This window comes from Teleopsis dalmanni, chromosome 1, assembly GCF_002237135.1.
Source record: "Teleopsis dalmanni isolate 2A chromosome 1, ASM223713v2, whole genome shotgun sequence".
Taxonomy (NCBI): Eukaryota; Metazoa; Arthropoda; class Insecta; order Diptera; family Diopsidae; genus Teleopsis; species Teleopsis dalmanni.
Genome location: NC_051846.1, coordinates 164,405,518 through 164,428,175, shown reverse-complemented (window position 1 = coordinate 164,428,175; position 22,658 = coordinate 164,405,518). Strand labels below are relative to the sequence as shown.

The 22,658-nt window shown below is 29.3% G+C and overlaps 1 protein-coding gene across 1 annotated transcript in view; it reads right to left on the bottom strand.

Annotated features, from left to right (window-relative positions):
* Positions 1-2,396: 2,396 nt before the first annotated feature.
* The window catches only part of LOC119669832 (tyramine beta-hydroxylase), a 50,084-nt gene continuing 29,822 nt past the window's right edge, over positions 2,397-22,658 (bottom strand). The window contains exons 2-8 of the mRNA XM_038079863.1: positions 15,573-15,931; positions 15,336-15,484; positions 14,873-15,264; positions 7,473-7,639; positions 7,040-7,222; positions 5,881-6,068; positions 2,397-3,371 (exon numbers count right to left, since the gene is read on the bottom strand). Of these exons, the coding sequence (XP_037935791.1) occupies positions 3,071-3,371; positions 5,881-6,068; positions 7,040-7,222; positions 7,473-7,639; positions 14,873-15,264; positions 15,336-15,484; positions 15,573-15,931 (1,739 nt within the window). The 3' untranslated portion in view covers positions 2,397-3,070. The remainder of the gene's footprint in view (positions 3,372-5,880; positions 6,069-7,039; positions 7,223-7,472; positions 7,640-14,872; positions 15,265-15,335; positions 15,485-15,572; positions 15,932-22,658) is intronic.

Genomic DNA, 22,658 nt, shown 5'->3' with positions numbered 1-22,658 from the left:
GTATTGCTTGTACGAGTTTAGTAGAGACTGTATTCTTATATGAAAATAATATTGTGTTTACTCTGCGATTGCCTGTAATCATTTTTAAAAAAATATTTCATATAATTTAATACTTTGAAAGAAGTACAGACAGAATTCAATACAATAAATAAAATCAAATCAAATAAAGAAAAATATTCCCTAATAAAATGTACTCTCTTCGCATATAAATCATTCGCATCAATTACTTTGAACAAAAGTGGAACAAACCAAAATAAATATGAAAATATTAAAAAAAAGGACTCGTCCATATTAAGTTTTGGCATAGAACCAAAGCAATTGTTTTTTCTCTATTTTACTATTCATTCAGTTTGGTGAAATATTTGACCTCCTTGTGGAAACGTGATTTCCTTTTCGAAATTACATGTGTAACCATTGATAGTTACTTGGTAGGTATGTGCGAATGTGTTATATGTATGTGTTCTTTTGTACATATGTACGCTTGTTGATATATCTGTTAGATATCAAGGAGCTCTTATATATCAAAAATTGTGTCAGTAAAATCTGTATATCTCTTGACATTATTGATGTGACATTAAATCCTCTTAGCGTGTTGCTGCGTTTACGAGTTCAACCAAATCCTTTATTTCCGTAAAGAAACTAAATCCTTTTTGGTATGTGGTTTTTGGTTACTGATGGTAATCGTTTATGTTATCCTTTGTAAGTTACAGTATATCATTAGCTTTACATTTACTTTATTTGATTTAATGCTGAGGTCTTGTTTATCTATTTTGTTTTTATTTTTATTTCTTATATTTTTTATTTTATTTTTTATTTTTATATATATGGGTGAAACAAATTTTTGTTGTCCAAATTTTGATATTATGAATTCGTGTCTAGGATTTTGTAATAAGATTGTCCTAAATATTGATTAAAGTAACAAAGTCAAACATTTTTTATTTTATTATTCATAAAATGGTTAAATGGATTTAAATATTTGCATGCTTTTAACAAGATTTAAGATCTATATTTGCATGAATTTTTGTTGCCGTAATAAAAAACTAATTCTTTTTATGAAACCTGTAGTCTAGACTACATGTAAACTTTTTAAATGTGATGTGTGGTTTTTACCATTATTATTTGGTAATCAACGATATAACGATGTTTGAAGTATAGTGGGTAGTTAATTAGTAGTTTCAAGATTGCTGCTCAAGCATGTCGCATAAAAAAAATCTGAGTATATTGGTAAAGTTGAAATCAACTACCATTAAAGTGAGTGAAGTTGAAATGTCATAAGTATCTAGTAACATCAAGTATAGTTTTAGTAGTTAAACTTTATTGTATTGGATGATCATATTCCAAATTGAAGTAATGCCAATATGTTTGGGAAAGCATAATATTTGTAGTAAGATTAGAGTATAAATCATAATTACATAAAATTTCCTTTCCAAAGAAAGCTCTTTTTCTTTTTTAATGCTTTAATGAATATTAGTAGTCTTTCGGTTGATTGTAAATCCTGAAATGATATAATCGCTCTTGTAGCATTTTATTCTTTTAAACTAGTGGTTACCAACCTGTGGTTCGCAAAATGGCTAAAAATAGGTCGTGAATCAAATTTAACAGATATGGATACATGTCTTGCAGTTTTTTCACTGAGACCTCACTTATTAAAAAATAAGCACAAATAATATCTATGCAATTATATATTTATTTTTTTATAGCCCATATAGTGCACCTATGCACTTATACAATTCATAATACATTACCAGAGATGCATAAAGCATGTTAAAATATTTATACCGTTTATTATTCTTAAACTATTCCCTACTAAAAAGAAATATATCATAGTGGTGCTTACTTGGAACCAACTGTTTTAATCAATTTTGAGTAATGAAATCTGATATTTAACTGATCTTATTACAATAGGCCTACTAAGTACCTAAATGAGGTGCTTATCATGTATGAGTTGGATTTGCTATATTTATTATAAACAAATACCTTTAGGAATATTTTCTGATTATATATATCATAATCATATCTCTACAGTACAAAAAAATTGAAATTGAAATACAATATTGTATTATGTGAGGCTAGTACCATATAAGTGGAACAAAATCTGTAATGAATGTTAATAAAGAAATGATTTGCCTGTACGATCATATATATATATATATATATGTATATATTCCGAAAAATTATAAATTACAGTGAAAACTTAAGTGTTTTATTTATTTAAGTTCATTTTTATCTATTTTAAGTTTCTGCTCATATAGGTATAATTGCATTTTAAAAAAAGAATAAACTCGACATAATTTTTAATGTAATATCATTCACATCTGCCAATTATTTGTAATGTGGTTATCTCATAATTACCTTTAAGATTAATTAAATAAAAAGCCATAAAAATGCTGGTATGGTGGTCATTTATTATAAATTTTTACTAATGTTCATGGTATAATTATCACATCATATATAAGTTTATCATATGTTTCATTAATGGTTTCTAAATACATATATAGATATATTCTTGCGCGCATATATAATTTCCTCATCTCTGAATACTAATAATTTAGTTCATTTTAAAAATTATAAATATAAGTGCATTCTTCTAACATATATTGTATTTATATCGCTGATATTATTTCCTTATTGTTTCTAATACTCTTACGTACAAATATGTTTAAGGACAATTGGTTTTTCTACAAAAACAACCATAAAAAAAGACATTTTAAATTGAAGGTGGTTAAACTTGAGTGAAATTTAATTTCGAATTATGTTCTTAAATAATTTTAAATTCTTGAGATAATTAAAATTACTATCTGTTAAGAAAAGGTATGCTATAGTTGTGAAATATTTATACAAAATGTAACACTTCTGTCTGGGTAACATTAACAAAATTCATTGTCTTATCAAGTTTTTTAATTTTGAAAAAGCAATTGTCCTTTACAGTTACTATATTCCTAAACATTAACAATTCAGTTTCATAAATAATAAAAATTAATTAAGTCTATTATATAGTTCTTCTTTCCTTACTTTCAATTAAAAAAATTAGAATTAAGACACAACTGAAAAATACAAAAGTAAAAAAAATTTAATAAATGCATTCACCTAGTAAATCGCATTTCCCTTTTTCAAGTGGTTTTAACCAGAGTGGATTATAGTTTGGACAAAGTTTACGGTGAATGGGAATTTTAATTTGTACCGGCGTGATGGGTGCACCTTCCCAATTGTATCCCTCGAACCGGAAACCATCAGACTTATTGCACTGCATGCTAAGTGGTTCCTGTATATACATCGTGTAAAGCTGATCGACGCGTGGCTGCGTCCACTTAATACTGTGATAATTTTTGGAACGTGCTCCATTTAAGTGAATATTCCGTTGATGTTCTTTTCTACAAAAATAAAAAGGAAACAAAATGTGTTTGAATTTAGTTTCATTTGAAAATAAATAGAAATTTTTAAAGTTTTATATTGTCGCAGGATAATGAACCATGCAGTCAGATCTTAAGCAAAAAGCAGCTGTTTAAATTGTATTAACTGCAGCTAAGCTCTTAGAAGAGATTATCATTATATACAATATATCTATGTATATACATTTATTCAAATATAAATTTTTAATTGCTTTGGAGGATTAAGAGCTTAGTTTGATTGTAATATGACCATAAATTAGTGGGTTAGCTTAAATGCATTGAAACTTTTCAGTGAATTCGTTTTAATGGAGCTATCAAAGTTGTATGTGGAATATACTTGTTGTTAAAGAGTATTATATCATGTTTTTGAAAATGCATTTATTTTGATGAATAAACTATTATTTCATTTCAATTTAAAACCTTTCCTTTTGATCAAATTTTTTTAAATGTATCAATTTTCAACTTTGAAAACTCGAAGCAATCGTTGATAAGATCATATTAGTTTGTAATGGATAGTATTATTGCAATTCCATCAAATATGTAGGCCTCATCTTCTTATAATCAATACTGACTTTGCTGCCGTTAGTGAAATTATGTTTAGTCTGATCAACAACACTTTCATATAATATTATCATAAGTAAGTTACTTTTCTTATAATTTTATTTTCTTGCTGGTAGCAATTATCTATGAGTTTTTTTTCTGTAATCAGCTTTATGATTTATAACAGCATTTTGATTTTTTTTATTCTATTCCCTTGGAGATTTAATGATACATTTATAATTTTTTTAAACGGTACTGTAAAAAGCTTATTACCATTGTTGGCTTTATTCATATATTTTAAAGGTGAAGGCGAAGGAAGCATGTTTTGATAGAAATTGCAATATAATAACTTCTTCATAAAGGGCAGAATCTTTTTACACCGTTTGTATTTATTTGTGATTACGTATCGAATTTTTAAAATGATTACTTATAATTATAAATGTATTGCTTGTCAAGAAAAGAACGCCTAAATGTAGATAAACATTTTAAAGTTGTGACATGACATTTTTAAGTCTAACTGTTAAGGAGCAATTAAGGAGCAATGATAAATTAACAATTTAAAACAATAATACAACTTGTTTTTTTCAACAATAAATATTTAATATCTTTAATTTAATCTATAATTTAATATCTAACGATATACACCGAATACTTTTTACCCAATCCAGTTCATAGAGAATTAAACAGAAATTATGAATTAATAATTTAAAACAATATTACAATTTATTTCTATTAACAACAAAAATTTAATACCCGCATAACCAGGATTTAATAAATCAATGCCATATGGATTGAGTTGGGAAAGAATAAAAGAAGGTGAGCATTCAGAATACTAATGAGATTACAAAAAAAAAGAAGCATCGGAGGTATCTAAGCATTTCAATGTTGTGACATTTAACTATCAGAGGAGTACACGCCGTATAATTTTTATCCAACCCTGTCTATACATTTTAATTAAATTTAAGAGCAATTAAAAATTAAGAACTAGAAAAAAGTAATAATTTATTTTTAATTATAATAAAGACTAATTATCAATAACTCAGATATAAGAAGTGAGTACATTTGAGAAAAGTGGAGAAATGGAAAAGTTTTACTTATACTACGTTTTTGGAGTTTAACCGAGTTGGAGTTTAAAGTTTAGACTTTCCTACAATTTACTATATTATTTATATGCAGTTTACGATTGTTAGGATTGGGAGAAATTGATGTTTCCGTATCCACAAATTTTTTTAGTTTACAATTCTTTTTCGAACATACGAGTACTAGTACTTAGTGACAACCCGTTGTTTGAGTATTGCTCGTCATCTTAAAAAGAGTAAATTGGTAACATATTATGACAAGGGTTGCCATTACGACGTTGACGTTAGGTAATATTTATTTAAATTAAATAATTATCCGCATATTAAGCTGAACTAATTTGCATCTAGAGTTGTCCGCTTTACAGCTATACATTGTTTAATATGTCTGTTAGATTTTAAGAGTACTAAAGAGTTTTGGGTGATGCTATTATTGAAGTCTATCATTTACTTTTTCTATGTAGTAAATTGCGTTAAAATAAATTGGGTAGTATGTTTTTCAATGTGACCTTCAATATGCTTATTTCTATGTCCTTTATTGAAGACCAAGAAAATACTATATATAAATTTAAAGCTCTTTGACCTTAGTTTTTTTTAAGTTTAAAGATGTTCATATTTTGTGACACAGTATACTTTAACTTATGGTCTTTCAATGTATTGATTTCAACTATGTACTTTAAGTTATGGTCTTTCAATGTATTGATTTCAACTAAACACTTACTCAACTCCTCAATGGAAGTGCAACCAATTAATATAAGTTATTTCACTGTCACAAACGGAAGCGAAATTGTATGAAATCTTACTCTTTTTTAGTTGTATTCCAATAAATGTTTTTAAAAGTTTTGTGTTGTTTTTATAAATTTGTCAAATCTTACTTTTTCATGTAAATGAAATAATTCTCCAAAGTATCTTCGGAAACTGAACTTTTGCAAACTTCTAACTTTGTTGCCGGATAGTAGTGAATGTAGTTGACACACATTTCGTCGCTTATGGAGAACCCACCAAGAGTTGCATTTTCATAGCCGATGGTGTTGTAATAGCAAGTTGTGACTAAAGCATCTCCCTAAAGTATTAAAAAAATGAGAAGAAAACAAAAAATAAAATTAAATATATGAAATAAGAAAATAAAATTTTATATAAACAGACAGAAAAGTAGATTTTCATTTGGGAATAACTCAAATTGTATTGGAAAATAAATGAAATAAGACATTTTTTATGTCTTAACTGAAAGAAGACTTTTAGCAGTTTTTTTTTTTGTATACTACACTCTTATATATATACTTTTTGTTGTGTGCAATGGAAGCTGCAACTGATTAAGCTACTTAAATTGAAATTGAAACTGCAAGTAATTAAAGTAATTTGCTAAAAATAGCTAAACAAGTGATAGCGCAAGGATTGCACTTAATCTGCAAATGTTTCAAGTTTGTCCTGTTGAAGGATGTACATTTCAATCCAGTCAAACTTGAGACAACTTTATCAAATAATTTATTTCTACACGGTAATTTATTTTGAGTTTCTTTTACGACATTGTAGTGAATTCCTTTTAGTAGATAATATTGCAAATTACGTTTCCTTTTCATCATTGCAAAATGATTTCCCTGCTCTATTTTCAAATAGTTTTAGTTGCAAAAAAAAAAAATGAAAAAAGTAGAATGGAAACGAAAATTCCAGCAAGTATAAAAAGCATTCTTTGTAAGTTGAAGCATTTTTCCTGCTGCAGGATATTTATTCAATTCACTTGTTTGACACTTTTGTACCAGTGCTGAGAAGCAAAAATATCTATGCTTGACTTGAGAGCATATTCCGAAATTCACACAAGAGGATTGAAGTGAAAATTGCTTAAAAAATTGCTGCAAATTATATAAGCATTTCGTTTCTCTGCTTCTTTTTTTTTTTTGATTAAGTTGCTATGCTAAAGACACGATTTCCGTGAGTGTCGTAATGAAATGAAATCAATATTGTAAATAATTTAAAGTGTGAAGAAAAAAAAGAATGTAAATGGAAAGAAGAAAATATTCTTTTACACTGACTTACCGGTAGAACGCGCGGTTTATAATGCAAATTCCTCATCTCCTGAAAGTGATGTGAATAGTAATCATCTCGATTTATTTCACGTAACTCTTCGGTACCACGGAAATGACGTGTGAGTATACGTACACCACGTAAATGTGTATGTAGTTGAGAACCGAATATGACGATGCCAGTACTTGGTAAGGCCTAACATGTAAAAGAAATAGAAAAGCGTGACAAAATGTTTGTGTAAACCTTTTGTTTTTCCTTTTTTTTTTTTGGAATGTAAATAGAATTAGGTCAGTACAAGCATACAAAGACAACTGCACGGCATGTTGTAGCTTTTAGTAGTAGTAGAAAAACAGTCCAAAACATAATCATAGCTGCATACATTCAGATTCACATTCACACACAATACATACTAGTCAGTCAATCAATTGATTGTATTTTTACTTACAACTTCAGTACATTCAGAAATGCAATAACCATTCAATGGAAATCCCACTTGACCTGGCGGTATTGCCATTTTGTCCGTGTATTCAAGTCCCAGTTCCATTACACCAGCATCATATTGTCGCAGCTGTGAGACCATTTTTATGCGCATACCGGAACTATCGACGTGATCTAAAGTGAGGGGAAATATTTAATAGCACATTAACACGTTTTTGAGATTAAGTATTTTGCTAAAAAATTTAATAAATGTGTTAATTTTTTAATAAAATCTTTTAATTTGTTTTTTCTTTTTGTATTCTTTTATATATTTTTTTATATTTTATATAAAACGACTGCACAAATTTTATAAAAACATTTCATGCCTATAAATAGAACACCACCTCCGGTAAAAGAAGGTGGTACACACCAATTAAAAAGTGAAAATTCACCAGCAGATGTTGGAACTAAACAAGTTCAAAGTTTAGAAAAAATGAATAAACAAAGTACAGACATTGCGACTTTACTAAAGGTTTCTCAGCGAGAACGAGCAGGATCTATGAGCGAAATCCATAACGCCAAAATTGATTTTCCGTGCAGAAAAGAAGAATGGAACGAAGTTAAAGGCAGTAAAAGACTTAGAGACAGTCCTGAAAAAATGAAAAAACCAAAGCAACAAAAATTGAACTACTGGCTCAGTAATTCGAATAGATTTGATGGACTGGTAGTGGAAGAAAAAGAAGACCAACCTGCTATACAAGAGGAAAAACCGCTTAAATCACCACCAATTTTTGTAGATAAAGTTGAGGACGTTCGCCCACTTTTAAATCTGCTTAACGAAATTGCAAATAATAAATATGAAATGAGAGTGATTTCATCTACTCGGGTTCGTATACAGCCCGGTGCACCGGAATTTTATTCAAAAATCGTTAAAATGCTAGAAAGTAAGAACACGGAATTTTATACATACAAACCTAAAAATGAAAGGAGCTTTAAGGTCATATTAAGAAATATGCATCCCTCCGTCGATATTGGGGATATAAAAACAGCTCTAGAAGAATTTGGACATGCTACTACAAATATATGGAATATGAAACATTGCCAAACAAAAAGGTCCCTTCCAATGTTCGTTGTAGAAATAGAGCAAAAACCAAATAACAAAGATATCTACAACATTAAAAGCTTACTCCACAGTCGAGTTACCTTTGAGCCACCCCATTTTAAACGTGAGTTACCTCAATGCTCAAGATGCCAACACTATGGCCACACTAAATCAGGATGTAGAAGACAACCCAAATGCATTAAGTGTGCTGGTAATCACGCATCGGCTGACTGCGAAAGAAAATCCAGAACAAATGATGTTAAATGTGTTCTTTGTGAAGGTAACCACCCAGCAAACTACAAGGGCTGCTTAGTGTATAAAAAACTGCAAGCGTCTACTTTCCCACCACTTAAAAAAAAATTTCTAAAACCTGATGCTGAATTTGTATCCTCAACTAATCAGCATCAAGAACAACACGAAAAACAGCAAACTTTCGCTCAACCTGCACGCGCTCAACCAGTTCAAACTACTCCAAATAAAAACTCTCAGCAAACTTACGCTCAAGTTGCTGCCAACCAAATAGATCAAATTTCTTTCAATAAAAATAATCTTCACAGCGATGCATTGGTGAGTGAAATGAAAGAAATGATGAAACTAATGCGGGAAGTAATGAATCAAATAACTACCATGACAAATCTTTTAGTAAGTCTTGTTTCTAAACAAACCATATGCCCATAAAGCTCGTCTTATGGAATGCCAATGGGTTGTCAAAACATTCCTCTGAACTGAGTTTATTTCTATCAAAAAATAACGTAGATGTATTATTAGTTTCAGAAACTCATTTCACAAAAAAAAGTTTTTTTAAAATTCCATCCTATTGTTTCTATCAGTCTCCGCATCCGGACGGAAAAGCTCATGGAGGCTCTGCAGTATTAATTAAAAGAACACTTAAACATTATGAATGTACTCACTATAGCACTGATGAAATCAAGCCACAAATATTATGATCGAGGACTCAGTCGGACCAATTCTTATATCTGCCATATATAGCCCACCAAAACATAATGTGAAGGAAGAAATCTACACAAAATTTTTTTCAACATTAGGGAATCGATTTATAACTGGTGGCGACTTCAATGCGAAAAATATATTCTGGGGATCACGACTAACCACAACAAAGGGACGTGAATTATACAAAGCAGTGAGACTCTTGAAACTTAAAGTTTTTTCCACAGGAGAGCCCACATACTGGCCATCAGATACAGATAAAATTCCTGATCTTATTGATTTTTGCGTTACCAAAGGCTTCCTTTATGAACATGTGCAATGTAAGACCAGCTTAGATTTATCATCGGACCATTCACCAGTGATTGTAATAATAGATAAAGACCTTAGAAACAAGATCCAAAAATGTCAATTATACAACAAGCAAACAAATTGGCCTATATTTGAAACAATGTTGTCATCGTCTCTAAACGTCAAAATGCCACTAAAAACTGAAGAAGATATAATTGAAGCGACTGAATACCTAACCAGATCTATTCAAGAGGCAGCATGGGAAGCTACTCCTCCTCCAAAAGTCTATATGAAGAATCTAGTAACGTATACTGGGGAGATCACAAAAAAACTAAAGGATAAACGAAATGCTAGAAAAATATGGCATCGCACCAGATTTCCTGAAGACAAGAGGAAACTTAACAAAATTATTAAAGATCTAAAGACTCTGCTGAAACGACAGACGGAACAAAATACGCAGAAGTTCTTACATAGCCTCGACACGTCTCACTTATCTCACTATTCTCTATGGAAAGCAAATAAAAAAGTAAATAATACAATAGATTATCGACCCCCACTTAAAAATACAGATAATACTTGGGCGAAAAAACCGTCTGAAAAAGCTCAACTTTTCGCAAGCCATCTAAAAAACGTTTTTATTCCACATGATATGACTGGCGATTCAGAAATAGAAGTCAATGTTTCCAAATTTTTAGAAGAAACTCACCAAATGGAGTTACCAATTAGGAAATTTAAAAAACGAGAAATAATTTCTACAATTAAATCTCTTAAAAATCAAAAGGCACCTGGTTATGACCTCATAACTGCCGAAATTCTTAAAAAACTTCCAGATGTTGCTTTAATATTTATTACTCATCTTTTCAATGCATCCTTGTTAAAAAGTTTCATCCCTGATCAATGGAAAGTTGCCGAAATAAAGATGATACTAAAACCAGGGAAACCAGCTGAAGATGTAAAATCCTATCGTCCAGTAAGTCTCCTTCCCATTCTTTCAAAAGTTCTTGAGATATTATTTTTAAAACGTCTTATGCCGGTAATCGAGTCGAAACGAATAATTCCGAACCACCAGTTTGGATTCAGAAGAAAACACTCAACCATTGAGCAAATTCATAGAATTGTTGAAAAAATACAGACCACTTTCGAGCGAAAAGAATACTGCTCAGCAGCGTTTTTGGACATATCTCAAGCGTTTGATCGAGTATGGCACCAAGGACTTCTTTACAAATGTAAAAAGCTTCTGCCACTTAACTATTATACGTTCATAAAATCGTATCTATTGAAAAGACTCTTTTATGTCAACAATGAAAATGAAATGTCTTCTCTACATGATATTAGAGCTGGAGTACCACAAGGCAGTGTACTCGGTCCAACCCTTTATCTGCTTTTCACATACGATTTACCGAAGACGGTAGGAATTGTAACCGGCACATTTGCAGATGATACACCTATCCTGGCGAGTGCAAACGATCCCTCTGTAGCCTCATTCAAACTACAAGCTGGTCTTGATCGTATATCAAAATGGTTGCAGTATTGGCGCATGAAAGCAAATGAAACAAAATCTACTCATGTTACATTCACAATGAGAAAAGACACCTGCCCGGAAATTAAACTTAATAATATAATAATTCCGCAATCAAATAGCGCTAAATACTTGGGCATGCACTTAGATAGACGTCTGACATGGAAAACGCATATTTTTAACAAAAGGAAATCCCTTGGGATTCAATACAGAAAAATGTTTTGGCTACTAAATAAAAAATCTTCAGTATCCCTAAAGAATAAACTTATTTTATATAAAAGTGTGCTAAAACCAGTATGGACCTATGGCATTCAATTATGGGGAACAGCCTCAACATCCAACATAGAAATTCTTCAAAGATTTCAATCTAAAACTTTACGGGAAATAGTAAATGCTCCATGGTATGTAACTAACATTCAAATCCATCGGGACCTTGGGATAATCCCGGTAAGAGATGAAGTAAAAAAGGTAGCTAGAAAATACCATGAACGAATACAAATTCATCCCAACATCCTAGCTTCGAATTTGATGTCCCCCTCAAATATATTTACGAGACTGAAAAGGAAAACGCCGCTTCAAATTTTATTATAAAAATCAAATTTTTTTTTATAAAGAAATCTTAAATTAAAAAGAAAAGAGTAGCTCTCTACAGGGAGAACTACTTTAATTGTAAATGATCAAGTCTCAAATAGTATTTATTAAAAAATTGTAAAATGTCACCGTACTATGTGACAGAATACATATTGAATTTAAATTAAATAAAAAAAAAAATAAAAAAAAAAAAAAAAAAAAAAAATTTTTATGATGGAAATATATCGAGTGTGATCTTTCACATATTTAAGCGAAATCTACTATCTTACTAAAAAATTTAATAAATATATATATGTATATATACGTTTAAGCGAAATCCAATACATATTATATATACATATATATATCTAAAGAACTACCAGATATATATATACATAAAGGATAGAGTCCTGAAATTATTTGCGAAAACTGACAGACTTACCAACACCGCGTTATCAAATCTCAAAATGGTTACAGGCTTCTCGGGGAGGTATGCAGATCTGAGGTCAATTACTGCTTAGTCAAGGTGAAAATAGGGGTTTTGAAGAAACCTCGATTTAAAAAAGAGTAGAAGTGCACTAGCTCAAAACAGCTTTAACATAATATATATGTATATATATTCATATATAGGTATATATTATATATATATATATATATATATATATATAACAGATATATATATCTAATTATGTCCAGATTTTGCAAAAAATAAGTTAAGATTGTTGAGTTGCGATGAACATTAACAAAGGTTTCAGGATTTTTTTATATTCATCAAGGAAACTTAGAAATTTGACATGGATAGCTGTATCCTCCTGTATCCTCTATCTCTCGATTTCCTCAATATCCTCTATTGCTTTTATTTTTTTTCTATTTTGAGTTTATGCATAATGGTAGGATATTGGCTGGTTTGATCCTGACCTCTATCCCATAACAAAAAAGGTACATATATAGGATAACTGTCAATTATTTCGCGAAAAAAAAATTTAAAGTGGATTAACATAAATCTCTATGTTCACAAAAAGTAATAGTTTAGTAGAGCTTTTTTCTTTTACTATCAGCCTTGTATATATAAGACAATATTTTGTTATATAAATAAATCTTGAAGATGATCTGCATGTATTGGTTACAACTTTGGGAAGACAGACAATTGTTGTATTGATGTCTACCAAAATAAATGTTCAATGCGATAATAAAATTTGATCAATTAATCGCTCTTTTGACTTCCGAAACGTATGGTCATTCATATGGATTCTATAAATCAAAGAACAGATAGAAAAAGAGAAGGAGTGGAATCTCCTCAAATGCAAAGTAAAGAGCAAAGCATAAAACCTGTATTTTTCAATTCAATGATGAGGAAGAGCTGTGTATTGAACTTTTAAAATCGTTACCGATTTGTGATTGGCGGTTTTTATATAGATATAAGTAGTCTCTGATGGGGTGTCTTGATGGAAACGGTCATGACTAAGTTTTACGAAACTTAATTGATGCGCTATTTTCGGAAATTGTGCATAAGTTTATTTTCAATTGATTTTTGAAAAATTTATAAAGCTTACAAGTAACGACTTGAATGTTATACCAACGATAAAGTATCTGCATCACTTCAGGAGATAACTAAGTAGTTAGAGTTTAAACAAAATATTAATATTATCACAACTCATGACAACTCTTACTTCTGTCTAATAAAAACTATATTTTATAGTAATAATATGTATGTAGTTGTATTACATATTCATACAGTTAAACTTCTATAATTAGAAGTACCATTTTGTAAAGAAAAGTTTCGACTTATGGAGACTTCGAGTTAAAGAATTGCATGTTATAATGCTCTCTCAACCCTGGTGCACTCTATTTAGTTCGAGTTATGAAAGTTTGACTGTAGTTATAATTACTATTATATATAAAACATTTGTATTACATCTTATTATTTTCAAATTTATTGTTTGATAAGTATTATAATTTAATTTATACTTGTATAAAGTATATGTTTCATATACTTTTATCTTATTATTATTGGAAAATAAGATATTATCGATCTTATTTTTAAATAAGATAAAAATAAAATAAAATAAGATAAGATAAAAAAAAAATAAGATATTATCAATCTTATTTTCAAATAAGATTACACCATAGTACTTAAAATATCTAAATAAATAAAATATATATTCTTTAAAAATACCAATAACAGTACAATTTAATCATTTTTAAATTTCCTGAACAATATCTTGATAAAAATTCATTACCAACCAAAATTAAAATCGGTTCCGAATGCATTCGAATCGTTTCCGAAAATATTAAATATTTCACAATAGTGTGTTTTGGTATGTTAACCCGAAATCGTTAAAAGTTTTTCATATTTTTTTCAACGTTACATAAATCAGTGTGTTAATTATGTATGTATATCTCGATTAAAAAATCCATGAACCATTCAAAATTAAAATTTTTAAACAAAAACATAGGCAAACTGGAATATAGACCGGAATTATTTTTCCCATTAAACGGATGTAATTTTTTCGAATATATTTTTGAATAAAAAATAAATTTTTTTACAGTTGTATTGTGGTTGATATTATTATATAGGCAATGTAAATACACTATTAAAAGAAAAATGTAATTATTTAGTTATAGAAATTGTCGCATTTTGTTTCAATATTACATTTCCATTTAAATATTTATTTATGATTTTTTTAATAAATATTCATCAAAAGTTTTAATTAAATTTGAATTAATATAAAATAGGATTACATAAAAAAATGAAATAAATTAAAAACGTTATATTATTTAATACAAATGAATAAACTTTCATATTCACCACAAAATAATTTTTTCAGTATTTAAATGATTAAAATTTATATCAACAGGAACAGCAAAAGGAATGTTTAAAGTTAAATCGAAATAGTCAAAGAACTAAAGTCATTAAATTTTTGAAAGTAAATTTTAATGCCATCATAAAACGCTTTTTGAGTGAATGCTATTAAACCAAAACAATGATTTTCTATCTCACCTTTCTCTAAAGCAGGATTATTAAAATGTACTTCCAGACGTACGTATGGATTATACTCTTTGCCACCAATTGGTAAGCCAGTCTCTGGTGGATATGTAAATGTGCTAGCGCCCATGGCCCATAAAGCAATCACTTTTGAGCAGACTTTAGCAGCTTTGGGCATTTGTTCACAGTCGCCATTGTAAATGGGAATTTCTACATTTGCTTCAGTTTCGCAATGAAACACTTCCAAGTGATGCACAATACTAGGCGAAGTAATTATGGGCTCAAATTGCACAATGTGATGTTTGTCCTTTAGAAAGTCATCAAGTTTTTGTATATGACACCAGTATGTAGTTTCCTTATTTGGGATCGGCACGTTTTTCAAATTGATTTCGATTTGTTTCATTTCGCTGTATAGAAGTTTGTATAAAAGCATTTTACAAATCATATCACTGAAAATGGAATGAAATTCAATGCTTACGTTTCGGGTATGAGAATTTTATCGGCTCTCAGTAGTTGCATCATTTTGATGCCTGACTCGTTTGACGAAACATTTGGCAATGCAAACTGATTATCTTCTAAGGCCAATTGATTTTCACCACGTGCCCACATTATGTACATTGTACCTTCCTATATGACAGATAAATTTAGTTTTGTTTCATTTTCCTATTTGAGTTTAGATAGAGTTGTACTCGTATTACATGTTTGATGTACTTACGTGCATTCTCAAATCCAAAGGATCGCAAGTATCGAACTTTCTTTTGAATGCTAATGTAAATTCATCCATTTTGAAAAGCTCACAGTCCTGTTGGTAGTCCTTTTGCACGTATTTGCCATCAGCACTAGTATAAGTGTCCGTTACAACATTAAAGAACCCGTTTTGATTTTCGAAAAAGCATATATCTGCATCAGCAAGCTCACCACGCTTTGAGAAACCCAAATAGAACCAGCGATGTTGTTCATTAAAGGCATTTTGTAAGTGGAAAAGTACTTCTTGCTTATACCAATCAACCATCCAACTGAGTTTTATTTCTTTGTTGTCTAAGTAAATTTCATGTAGTTTGGTATCTGACAAACCTGCAAATAAAAAAAAGGGAAATTAATTTTTCAATTTAATTTTGTTTGCTTTTAATTTTTTGTTATTTATTTATTTCATTGCTCCACAAATAATCCTTTTTTAAATTACTACAGCGTAAAGCATAAAAAAATTCTGAATCCACATTTCTTGGTAAAATTGCGGAGTTATTAGTGGCGCATGTCGATTAATGTCACTCATTCAGACAAATCACAGCAAAACCAATAAAATGTCAATAGCAATTGGCAAATATCCTCTTCCAGCTGATAGATTGAGAAAACGTAAATTACAATGGGGCGAAACCAATGATGAAGATTGTGTCTGTGAAAATGTTTTTCCATGTTAGCACATTGTCGAAGTGTTTTCTCATCCAGCAGCATAAATCTCCGAAGCAGTCGAAACATGTGTTATTAAATTGATGCGATTTTCTATGTGAGTGCGGAAACGATGTGTTCGAGACATCGTTTCTACTTGAGAGAAGAAATGTCATTTTAATACAAATTTCTTTCTTGTTAATTTAATTTCGGTATTTGTGTTCAATTTAAACAATATAAAATAAATAGTTTCTCTGGCAACATATAGGGAAGGCAATTTGCACAACAATTCGTTTAATAATCAAACATTATGTATACAATTAAACAGCTGAAGGGGTTTGTTAATTATCAGAATGGTTTACCATTTTAATTTCATATTTCACGAAATGTCAAATGATAAAATAGGATTAAAAGAAAATAGATTTTGTTATCAAAAAAGATTTCTTAATATAAAAGAACTGATGTGCTAATACATCGCTTTTTGTTTCAGTTCTAAAATTATACACATGATTATTGATGAATTAATGATAGGTTAGATTAAAGCGGCAATCCCAAAGATTTCACTAAGGCCTATAGACCCATTGTGTTACCGTATAATTAAAATTGATGTACATGTAAACATTATAAATAAAAGAGAGGTTTTGAAAAGAAGTGAATTACAACAACAAAAATTCTTTTTATATTATATCTCTATTAAATGCATTATTATCTAATAAGTAATAACTGACGTTATAAATAATGTTATTGAAGCTTAGTATGAATGCGAAAAAAAAAATGGAAAAAAAATATAGAAGCATCTATAAATACATAGGTTATGTTATGATGATAGACTAAAAAGAACACGTGTAAACCATCAAGGTCAATTGGCATACCAGCTATAAATATATAAATATAATAATAATAAGAATAATTTAAAAAATTGTAGTTACAAATAATTTAAAATAGTCATATATGGATTAATTGGAAAAGCAGTATATTGTAATATAAAATCTCTTATATTCTATTCTGGCTTAATTCATGTAAAAATGCTTAATTCATATGCTAACCAACATGTCATTATTAAATATTCGTAGTTTGATAGCTCGGATGATGAGGTGTAATGCGTTACGTATCGTCAAACCGACTACAGCCGGAATGGTGTGCCTGACTTTCTAACATAGAAACATATTGTATATGGACTAAAACACCGTCTCTACTTAGAGACTTATTTTCGCCGGGACCAATTTCACATTGAAATATTTATTGAGTAGGTATAATACTTCAACAAAGTACTGAACAACCTACATACAACTTGCGGCTGTAATTCAGCAGCTGAAATCTCAACATAAAGGTATCACTGAGCTTGGAAGCAAGAATGATCAGATTTTGATCGATATCAGCAATAATGTTATTTGTTGAGTAGAATACTTTAAGGAAGTACTAAACAATTCAACAGAAATTCACAGGTACAATTTGGTATCTGAAATATAAACGTCAAAGCCAATGAATGACTTGTGCCTTTAATGAATCAATACAATACTACTATCAGATTTATTATAAAGCCCATGATTTATAACGACACATAAGCAATCATCTGAGAATGAATGGGCTAAGCTTCTTAAAGTGGACTCCGAGCAGATATTTGGGTTTTAATGTTAGGGTTTTTATCTGGGGCGTGTTTTAACTAGTAAAGAAAGACAAGTAACAGTAATAGTCAAAATCATACACATAGTTATTTCATTCAACTAGAAGGTTTATTAATTGTATATATTTATTAAGTTACAGTATAAGTAAATTAAGTCACATTTCTCTGTTACAAGGAAGTGAAAGCTGATCTAAAAACGAATTCAGTCAAAACGAACGTTATCAAAAGTGGATATAACATTGAATGATTAACTGAATGACTGGAATGAATATCAAATCACTAGCGAAAAGTTAAAGAAAAGGAACGTCATCATTGGAATTCTGCTGATATTAATTGAAGTTATACGTTTGAATATAAGTTTACTTTTTGGAAACTAAGTGGGATTGCTAGATTGAGACACACAAGTAACCTCTCAGTCTGGTGCTCTAGCCCAGACATGTAACATATAACAATAGTAGTGAAGTTAAAGTTGCTTAACCAAATTCTATTGGTAGGGCAAATTTTGAGTGCAGAAATATTGTTGACTATCTATGCTTCATTGGGAGTTAGATGTAATAGCAAATAACTTGATTCATTGATAAGTTTTGTTGTGTTATAAATTTATGGGAAGGTGAATAAATTCAATTTTTAATTGTCAATTTCTTTCTTCTACTTATTTATTTTAGTATTCTTTAATATTATTTTTTTGTTCTTATTTGTTCTTATTGCTAAATTTGATGCAAAAGTCGCTTAATATATAATATATATTTTTTAAAATTAACAATTTATAAATGATAACTATTTTGAGTATATCATATTATGCAAAAACTTTAGTTTGCTAAACCAATTTTTCGTAAAACTTGGCCAATATTGGAGCTTCCCAATGGCGCCATTGAAGAACTATATGGTCCATATGTTATACAAATGAATAAAAAAAGTACTCAAACGCCTCAAGCTATTTCAAAAATTTATAGTTCTCGTTTAAATTAAAAATTTTTTATTTTTATTTCAAAATCTGTTGAAACAACAACAATATTCAACGATGAAATGAAGTTGAATATATGTTAAATTTTTGTATGTTAATATAATTACGAAAACGTTTTTGTTGATGTTTTTGCATTAAACAATATGAGCGAGTGGGTGTGAGTGAGGCGGGAAAAACGTCAACTGTTCTGACGACAAAATCAGTGAAAAATGTTTTTCATGCAAAATTTATGCATGAAATATAACATTGGGTTACCTTATGCGTAACAAATGTGCCTCTAAGAAATATTGTGGCAGTTTACATAACCCCTGAGATAAATGAGGGTACAATGCGGTGAAAATTTCCGACCAGGTTTTCCATTTACTGTTGTTCAAGGCGATGATATCAACGGCAGTAGAATCGTTGATATATCAAATTTTCACATTTTCGCACATCAAAATGGCTGCCTAAAATCATTTTAATGTAATATTTTATATCTTTGCCTTTTTGCACACGACGGTGTGAACAAATGAATGAAAAATTTAAATGTCAGAAATATTTGAAGTATTATAATTTATATATAAACAAATTTTGTATCCCAAGGATCTTGTATTGTCAAATGAAAAGGAAGTGCAAACATATTTGTAAATTTATAATTTATTGAAACTTTGTTATCATTTTTATATTCTATCAAATACCTCTCTAAAATTGAATTTGATGAAGTATTTGCTTTATGAAATATCTTATTTTACGGTTAGAAGAAGACATTGTTGGATAACTTTTGTAATCTGAATTTTGTAGGTTTATTATTTTATATGATTGCTCTAACTTTATTGGATTAAAAGGAAATTGAATAGACTTGTTAAACATTTAGCATTTGTATACAGTAGGTCACATGATTAATCTTTACGGAGTCCTTTTACAGTTTTGTCATGCACTAAGGGATTTTAATTTAAATTTTAATTTTAGAGAATAGTAATTTATTACATTCTTTAAATTGGATTTGTAGATATATAAATTTCTATATTAAAACTTGTATGTATGCATATTTGGGAAAAAACTAAATAAAGGTTGAATTATTTTATAATAGAATTTTTAAACAAAGCATCGTATTAAATTGAAAATATGGTAGTGTTTAATATGGGCTATTGTTGTTGACACCTTTTTTTATTACAGAAATATCTGAAAAATCTATTTTATCACGGAACTTCATTAATCTTATTCTTTTCTTTCCCTTCGTCATATTCTTATGCGGTATTGCTTAATTATGTCCTAAAACCCATGCTCAGTCAACTTGGATAGAATCGCGCTCTTCTTATTCTTTCCCTGAATAATATCGCAATTTGGTGTGAAGCATGATATATATATCCCTTAGAACCATGTACATCTAGATAACTTGAGTTTGTTTTTTTTTCTTGACGGTTTCTAAAATTCATATCTCTTTTCTCATTATGGATTCTGTCTGGACTTATAACATGGCCATACCACAGTTTCTATTATTAATCGCTTTCGTATACCTAATATGGATTTCGTTAATCATTTGCTTGTAGTGATCCGGAACCCTTTGTAGCATTTTGGAAGTTTATACTTATGTCTTTCTCTTTGAGTGTTTTTTGTTAAATATATAGAATTTTCATTTCGGTTACAAGTTTTAAATAGAATTTCTACCAATTTTTTTTTTTGCCACATGAGCAATGAGTTTGAGGGCCTCTCGTTTCATTAGAGAATATCTTTCTATTTCTCTGTGCACATTAGCAATGAGGGTAAGGGCCTCTCGTTTCAGTGGAGGCTATTTAAGCTTTATCTAAAATCTAGGAACTGTATTTATATATAGTTATAGTTGTTATACTAGTATGACACAGCTGGTTGCAATAGTCCAGTAAATCAACTAAATGATGTTTTGTTTCTTCAGTTATATACAAAAGATACGAAATCTTTTCTTCATCGTTAAACATGTAATAAGCTTCTGCTATCTATGTTTCTGTATTTGTATTTACCTTACATAGTCTGACTTCTGATATTTTAAATCACACTTTATGCTTATTTAATATGTAGTAATCAGTTATAACTTCAATCATTGCATTTTAATAAGATATCTTCAGATTTGTTAGGTATATTTTTTTTGTCAGAGTAATTTTAGCAGAAGAGCTTGGTACAGTGGTATTCTCCGCAGTTAGACAAATTTTGGTTGGCTATATTAGTATAGTTTAGACTAGCTAGGCCTTAGACGTGATGTTTGCTGACACCTACAATTGGCTTCAAGTCATTTGTTTGACATTGATTTATTTCATTGTCATAAATGTAAGTATTTTCTTATCGTATTTGTGGAAATGTTTAGCAATTTTAACCAACCAACTTCTAACAACTGGTATTTTTATTGTAATTTATTTGCTATTGTAAAAAGTGATATTATTTCATAAGTTTTACATAATTGTACAAAATACATTAATTCCATAGCGAACAATTTATGGTAACATATTAAAAGTATATGTATCTCAAATGTGCTGTTAAAATATGTTCATATAGTTTTTGTCGTAGTTATGGTTTTTGTTTTAACTGTTGTGCCCAAACATAATGGAACATAATTTAATTAAAACAGTTTTAAATATCTTTTATGTACATACATAAATTTTGTAGTTACATGAACTAATTTAGTGCCATTACATGATTGTCTCATAAATTTAAGCGACAAAATTAAACGTTACCCTACCATATATTTTCATTTATTTATACTTAAATAAATACTTCGTACTATTTTCTCCATAATATCTCTACTTCTGATTTAAATCCCTGCATAAAGAATTTTAGTACTTTCTGAAAAAGTTTAAATAGATTTAATTGTGGAAGAGCAAAAATCGCTTTTTTATATTTTTAAATGCTGAAATAATTTAAAGTATATAATACTGGAGAAAACTAAGGAGAAAGTATAGCAGTACAACAATAAAATGCAAAAATAATAGAATAATCCACTTAACTATACCCGCTTCATAAATAAATATAAAATGACACGTTAAACACATACGAATGTAAGGATACACAGTTCATATGTGTATCCTTGGGGTGTGGGGTGGTGTCAGTCTGTTTATATGCATAAGTAAATAATAGGAAAATAAACAAAATTAAAGTGACATAAGTGCTTTGTGTCATAGTAAAAAAAATTATTTGTGAATTTAATGTACTTAGACAGGAGCATAAATACCAGTGAATGGAATGAAGATTTATTTATGGATAAAAAAGTATGAGGGTAGTTCGTTGAAATCTCTTTGTTAGTGCATATTTAACCTTATAAATTAATTTGATTATAAAAATTCTTTAGTCCTTTAATATAATTGAAATTTATTTTTTCTATTCTGAGATTAAATGAGTTTTATTCACTTAACCCGTTGGGAATTACTTCGAAGTTATGTATATAAATTTGCTTAGTACATTTAAGTTATGTGGTTTTGTATTTTTTAATTGGGAGAAAATTACAAGGTTATTATTATTCACTATATGACATTTTAATATATTTTATAATAGAATCTGATTTGTGAATTATACTTATTGACAGCAGTAGTAATAAAATGAACCTAGCCAAGCACTCTCTTGAAGTAGTCACATGGCACTCATTGCGCGGACAGTTCTGTATGTCCAAATATTCAATTATAAAATGATGTTCCTATCTAAATGATATGTTCTCAGTCTCAGCAATCTTGCGTAATTTTATTTGTCGCCATTTAGCAAATAAAGGTAACGATCTATTTTGGCTAAAATAAACTTTTACTGGTACAACAATAATGAAATTCAGTATATCATATTTGAACTACTAAAATTCATGGAACCAATTCTCCATAGTCTTTTTATTTATC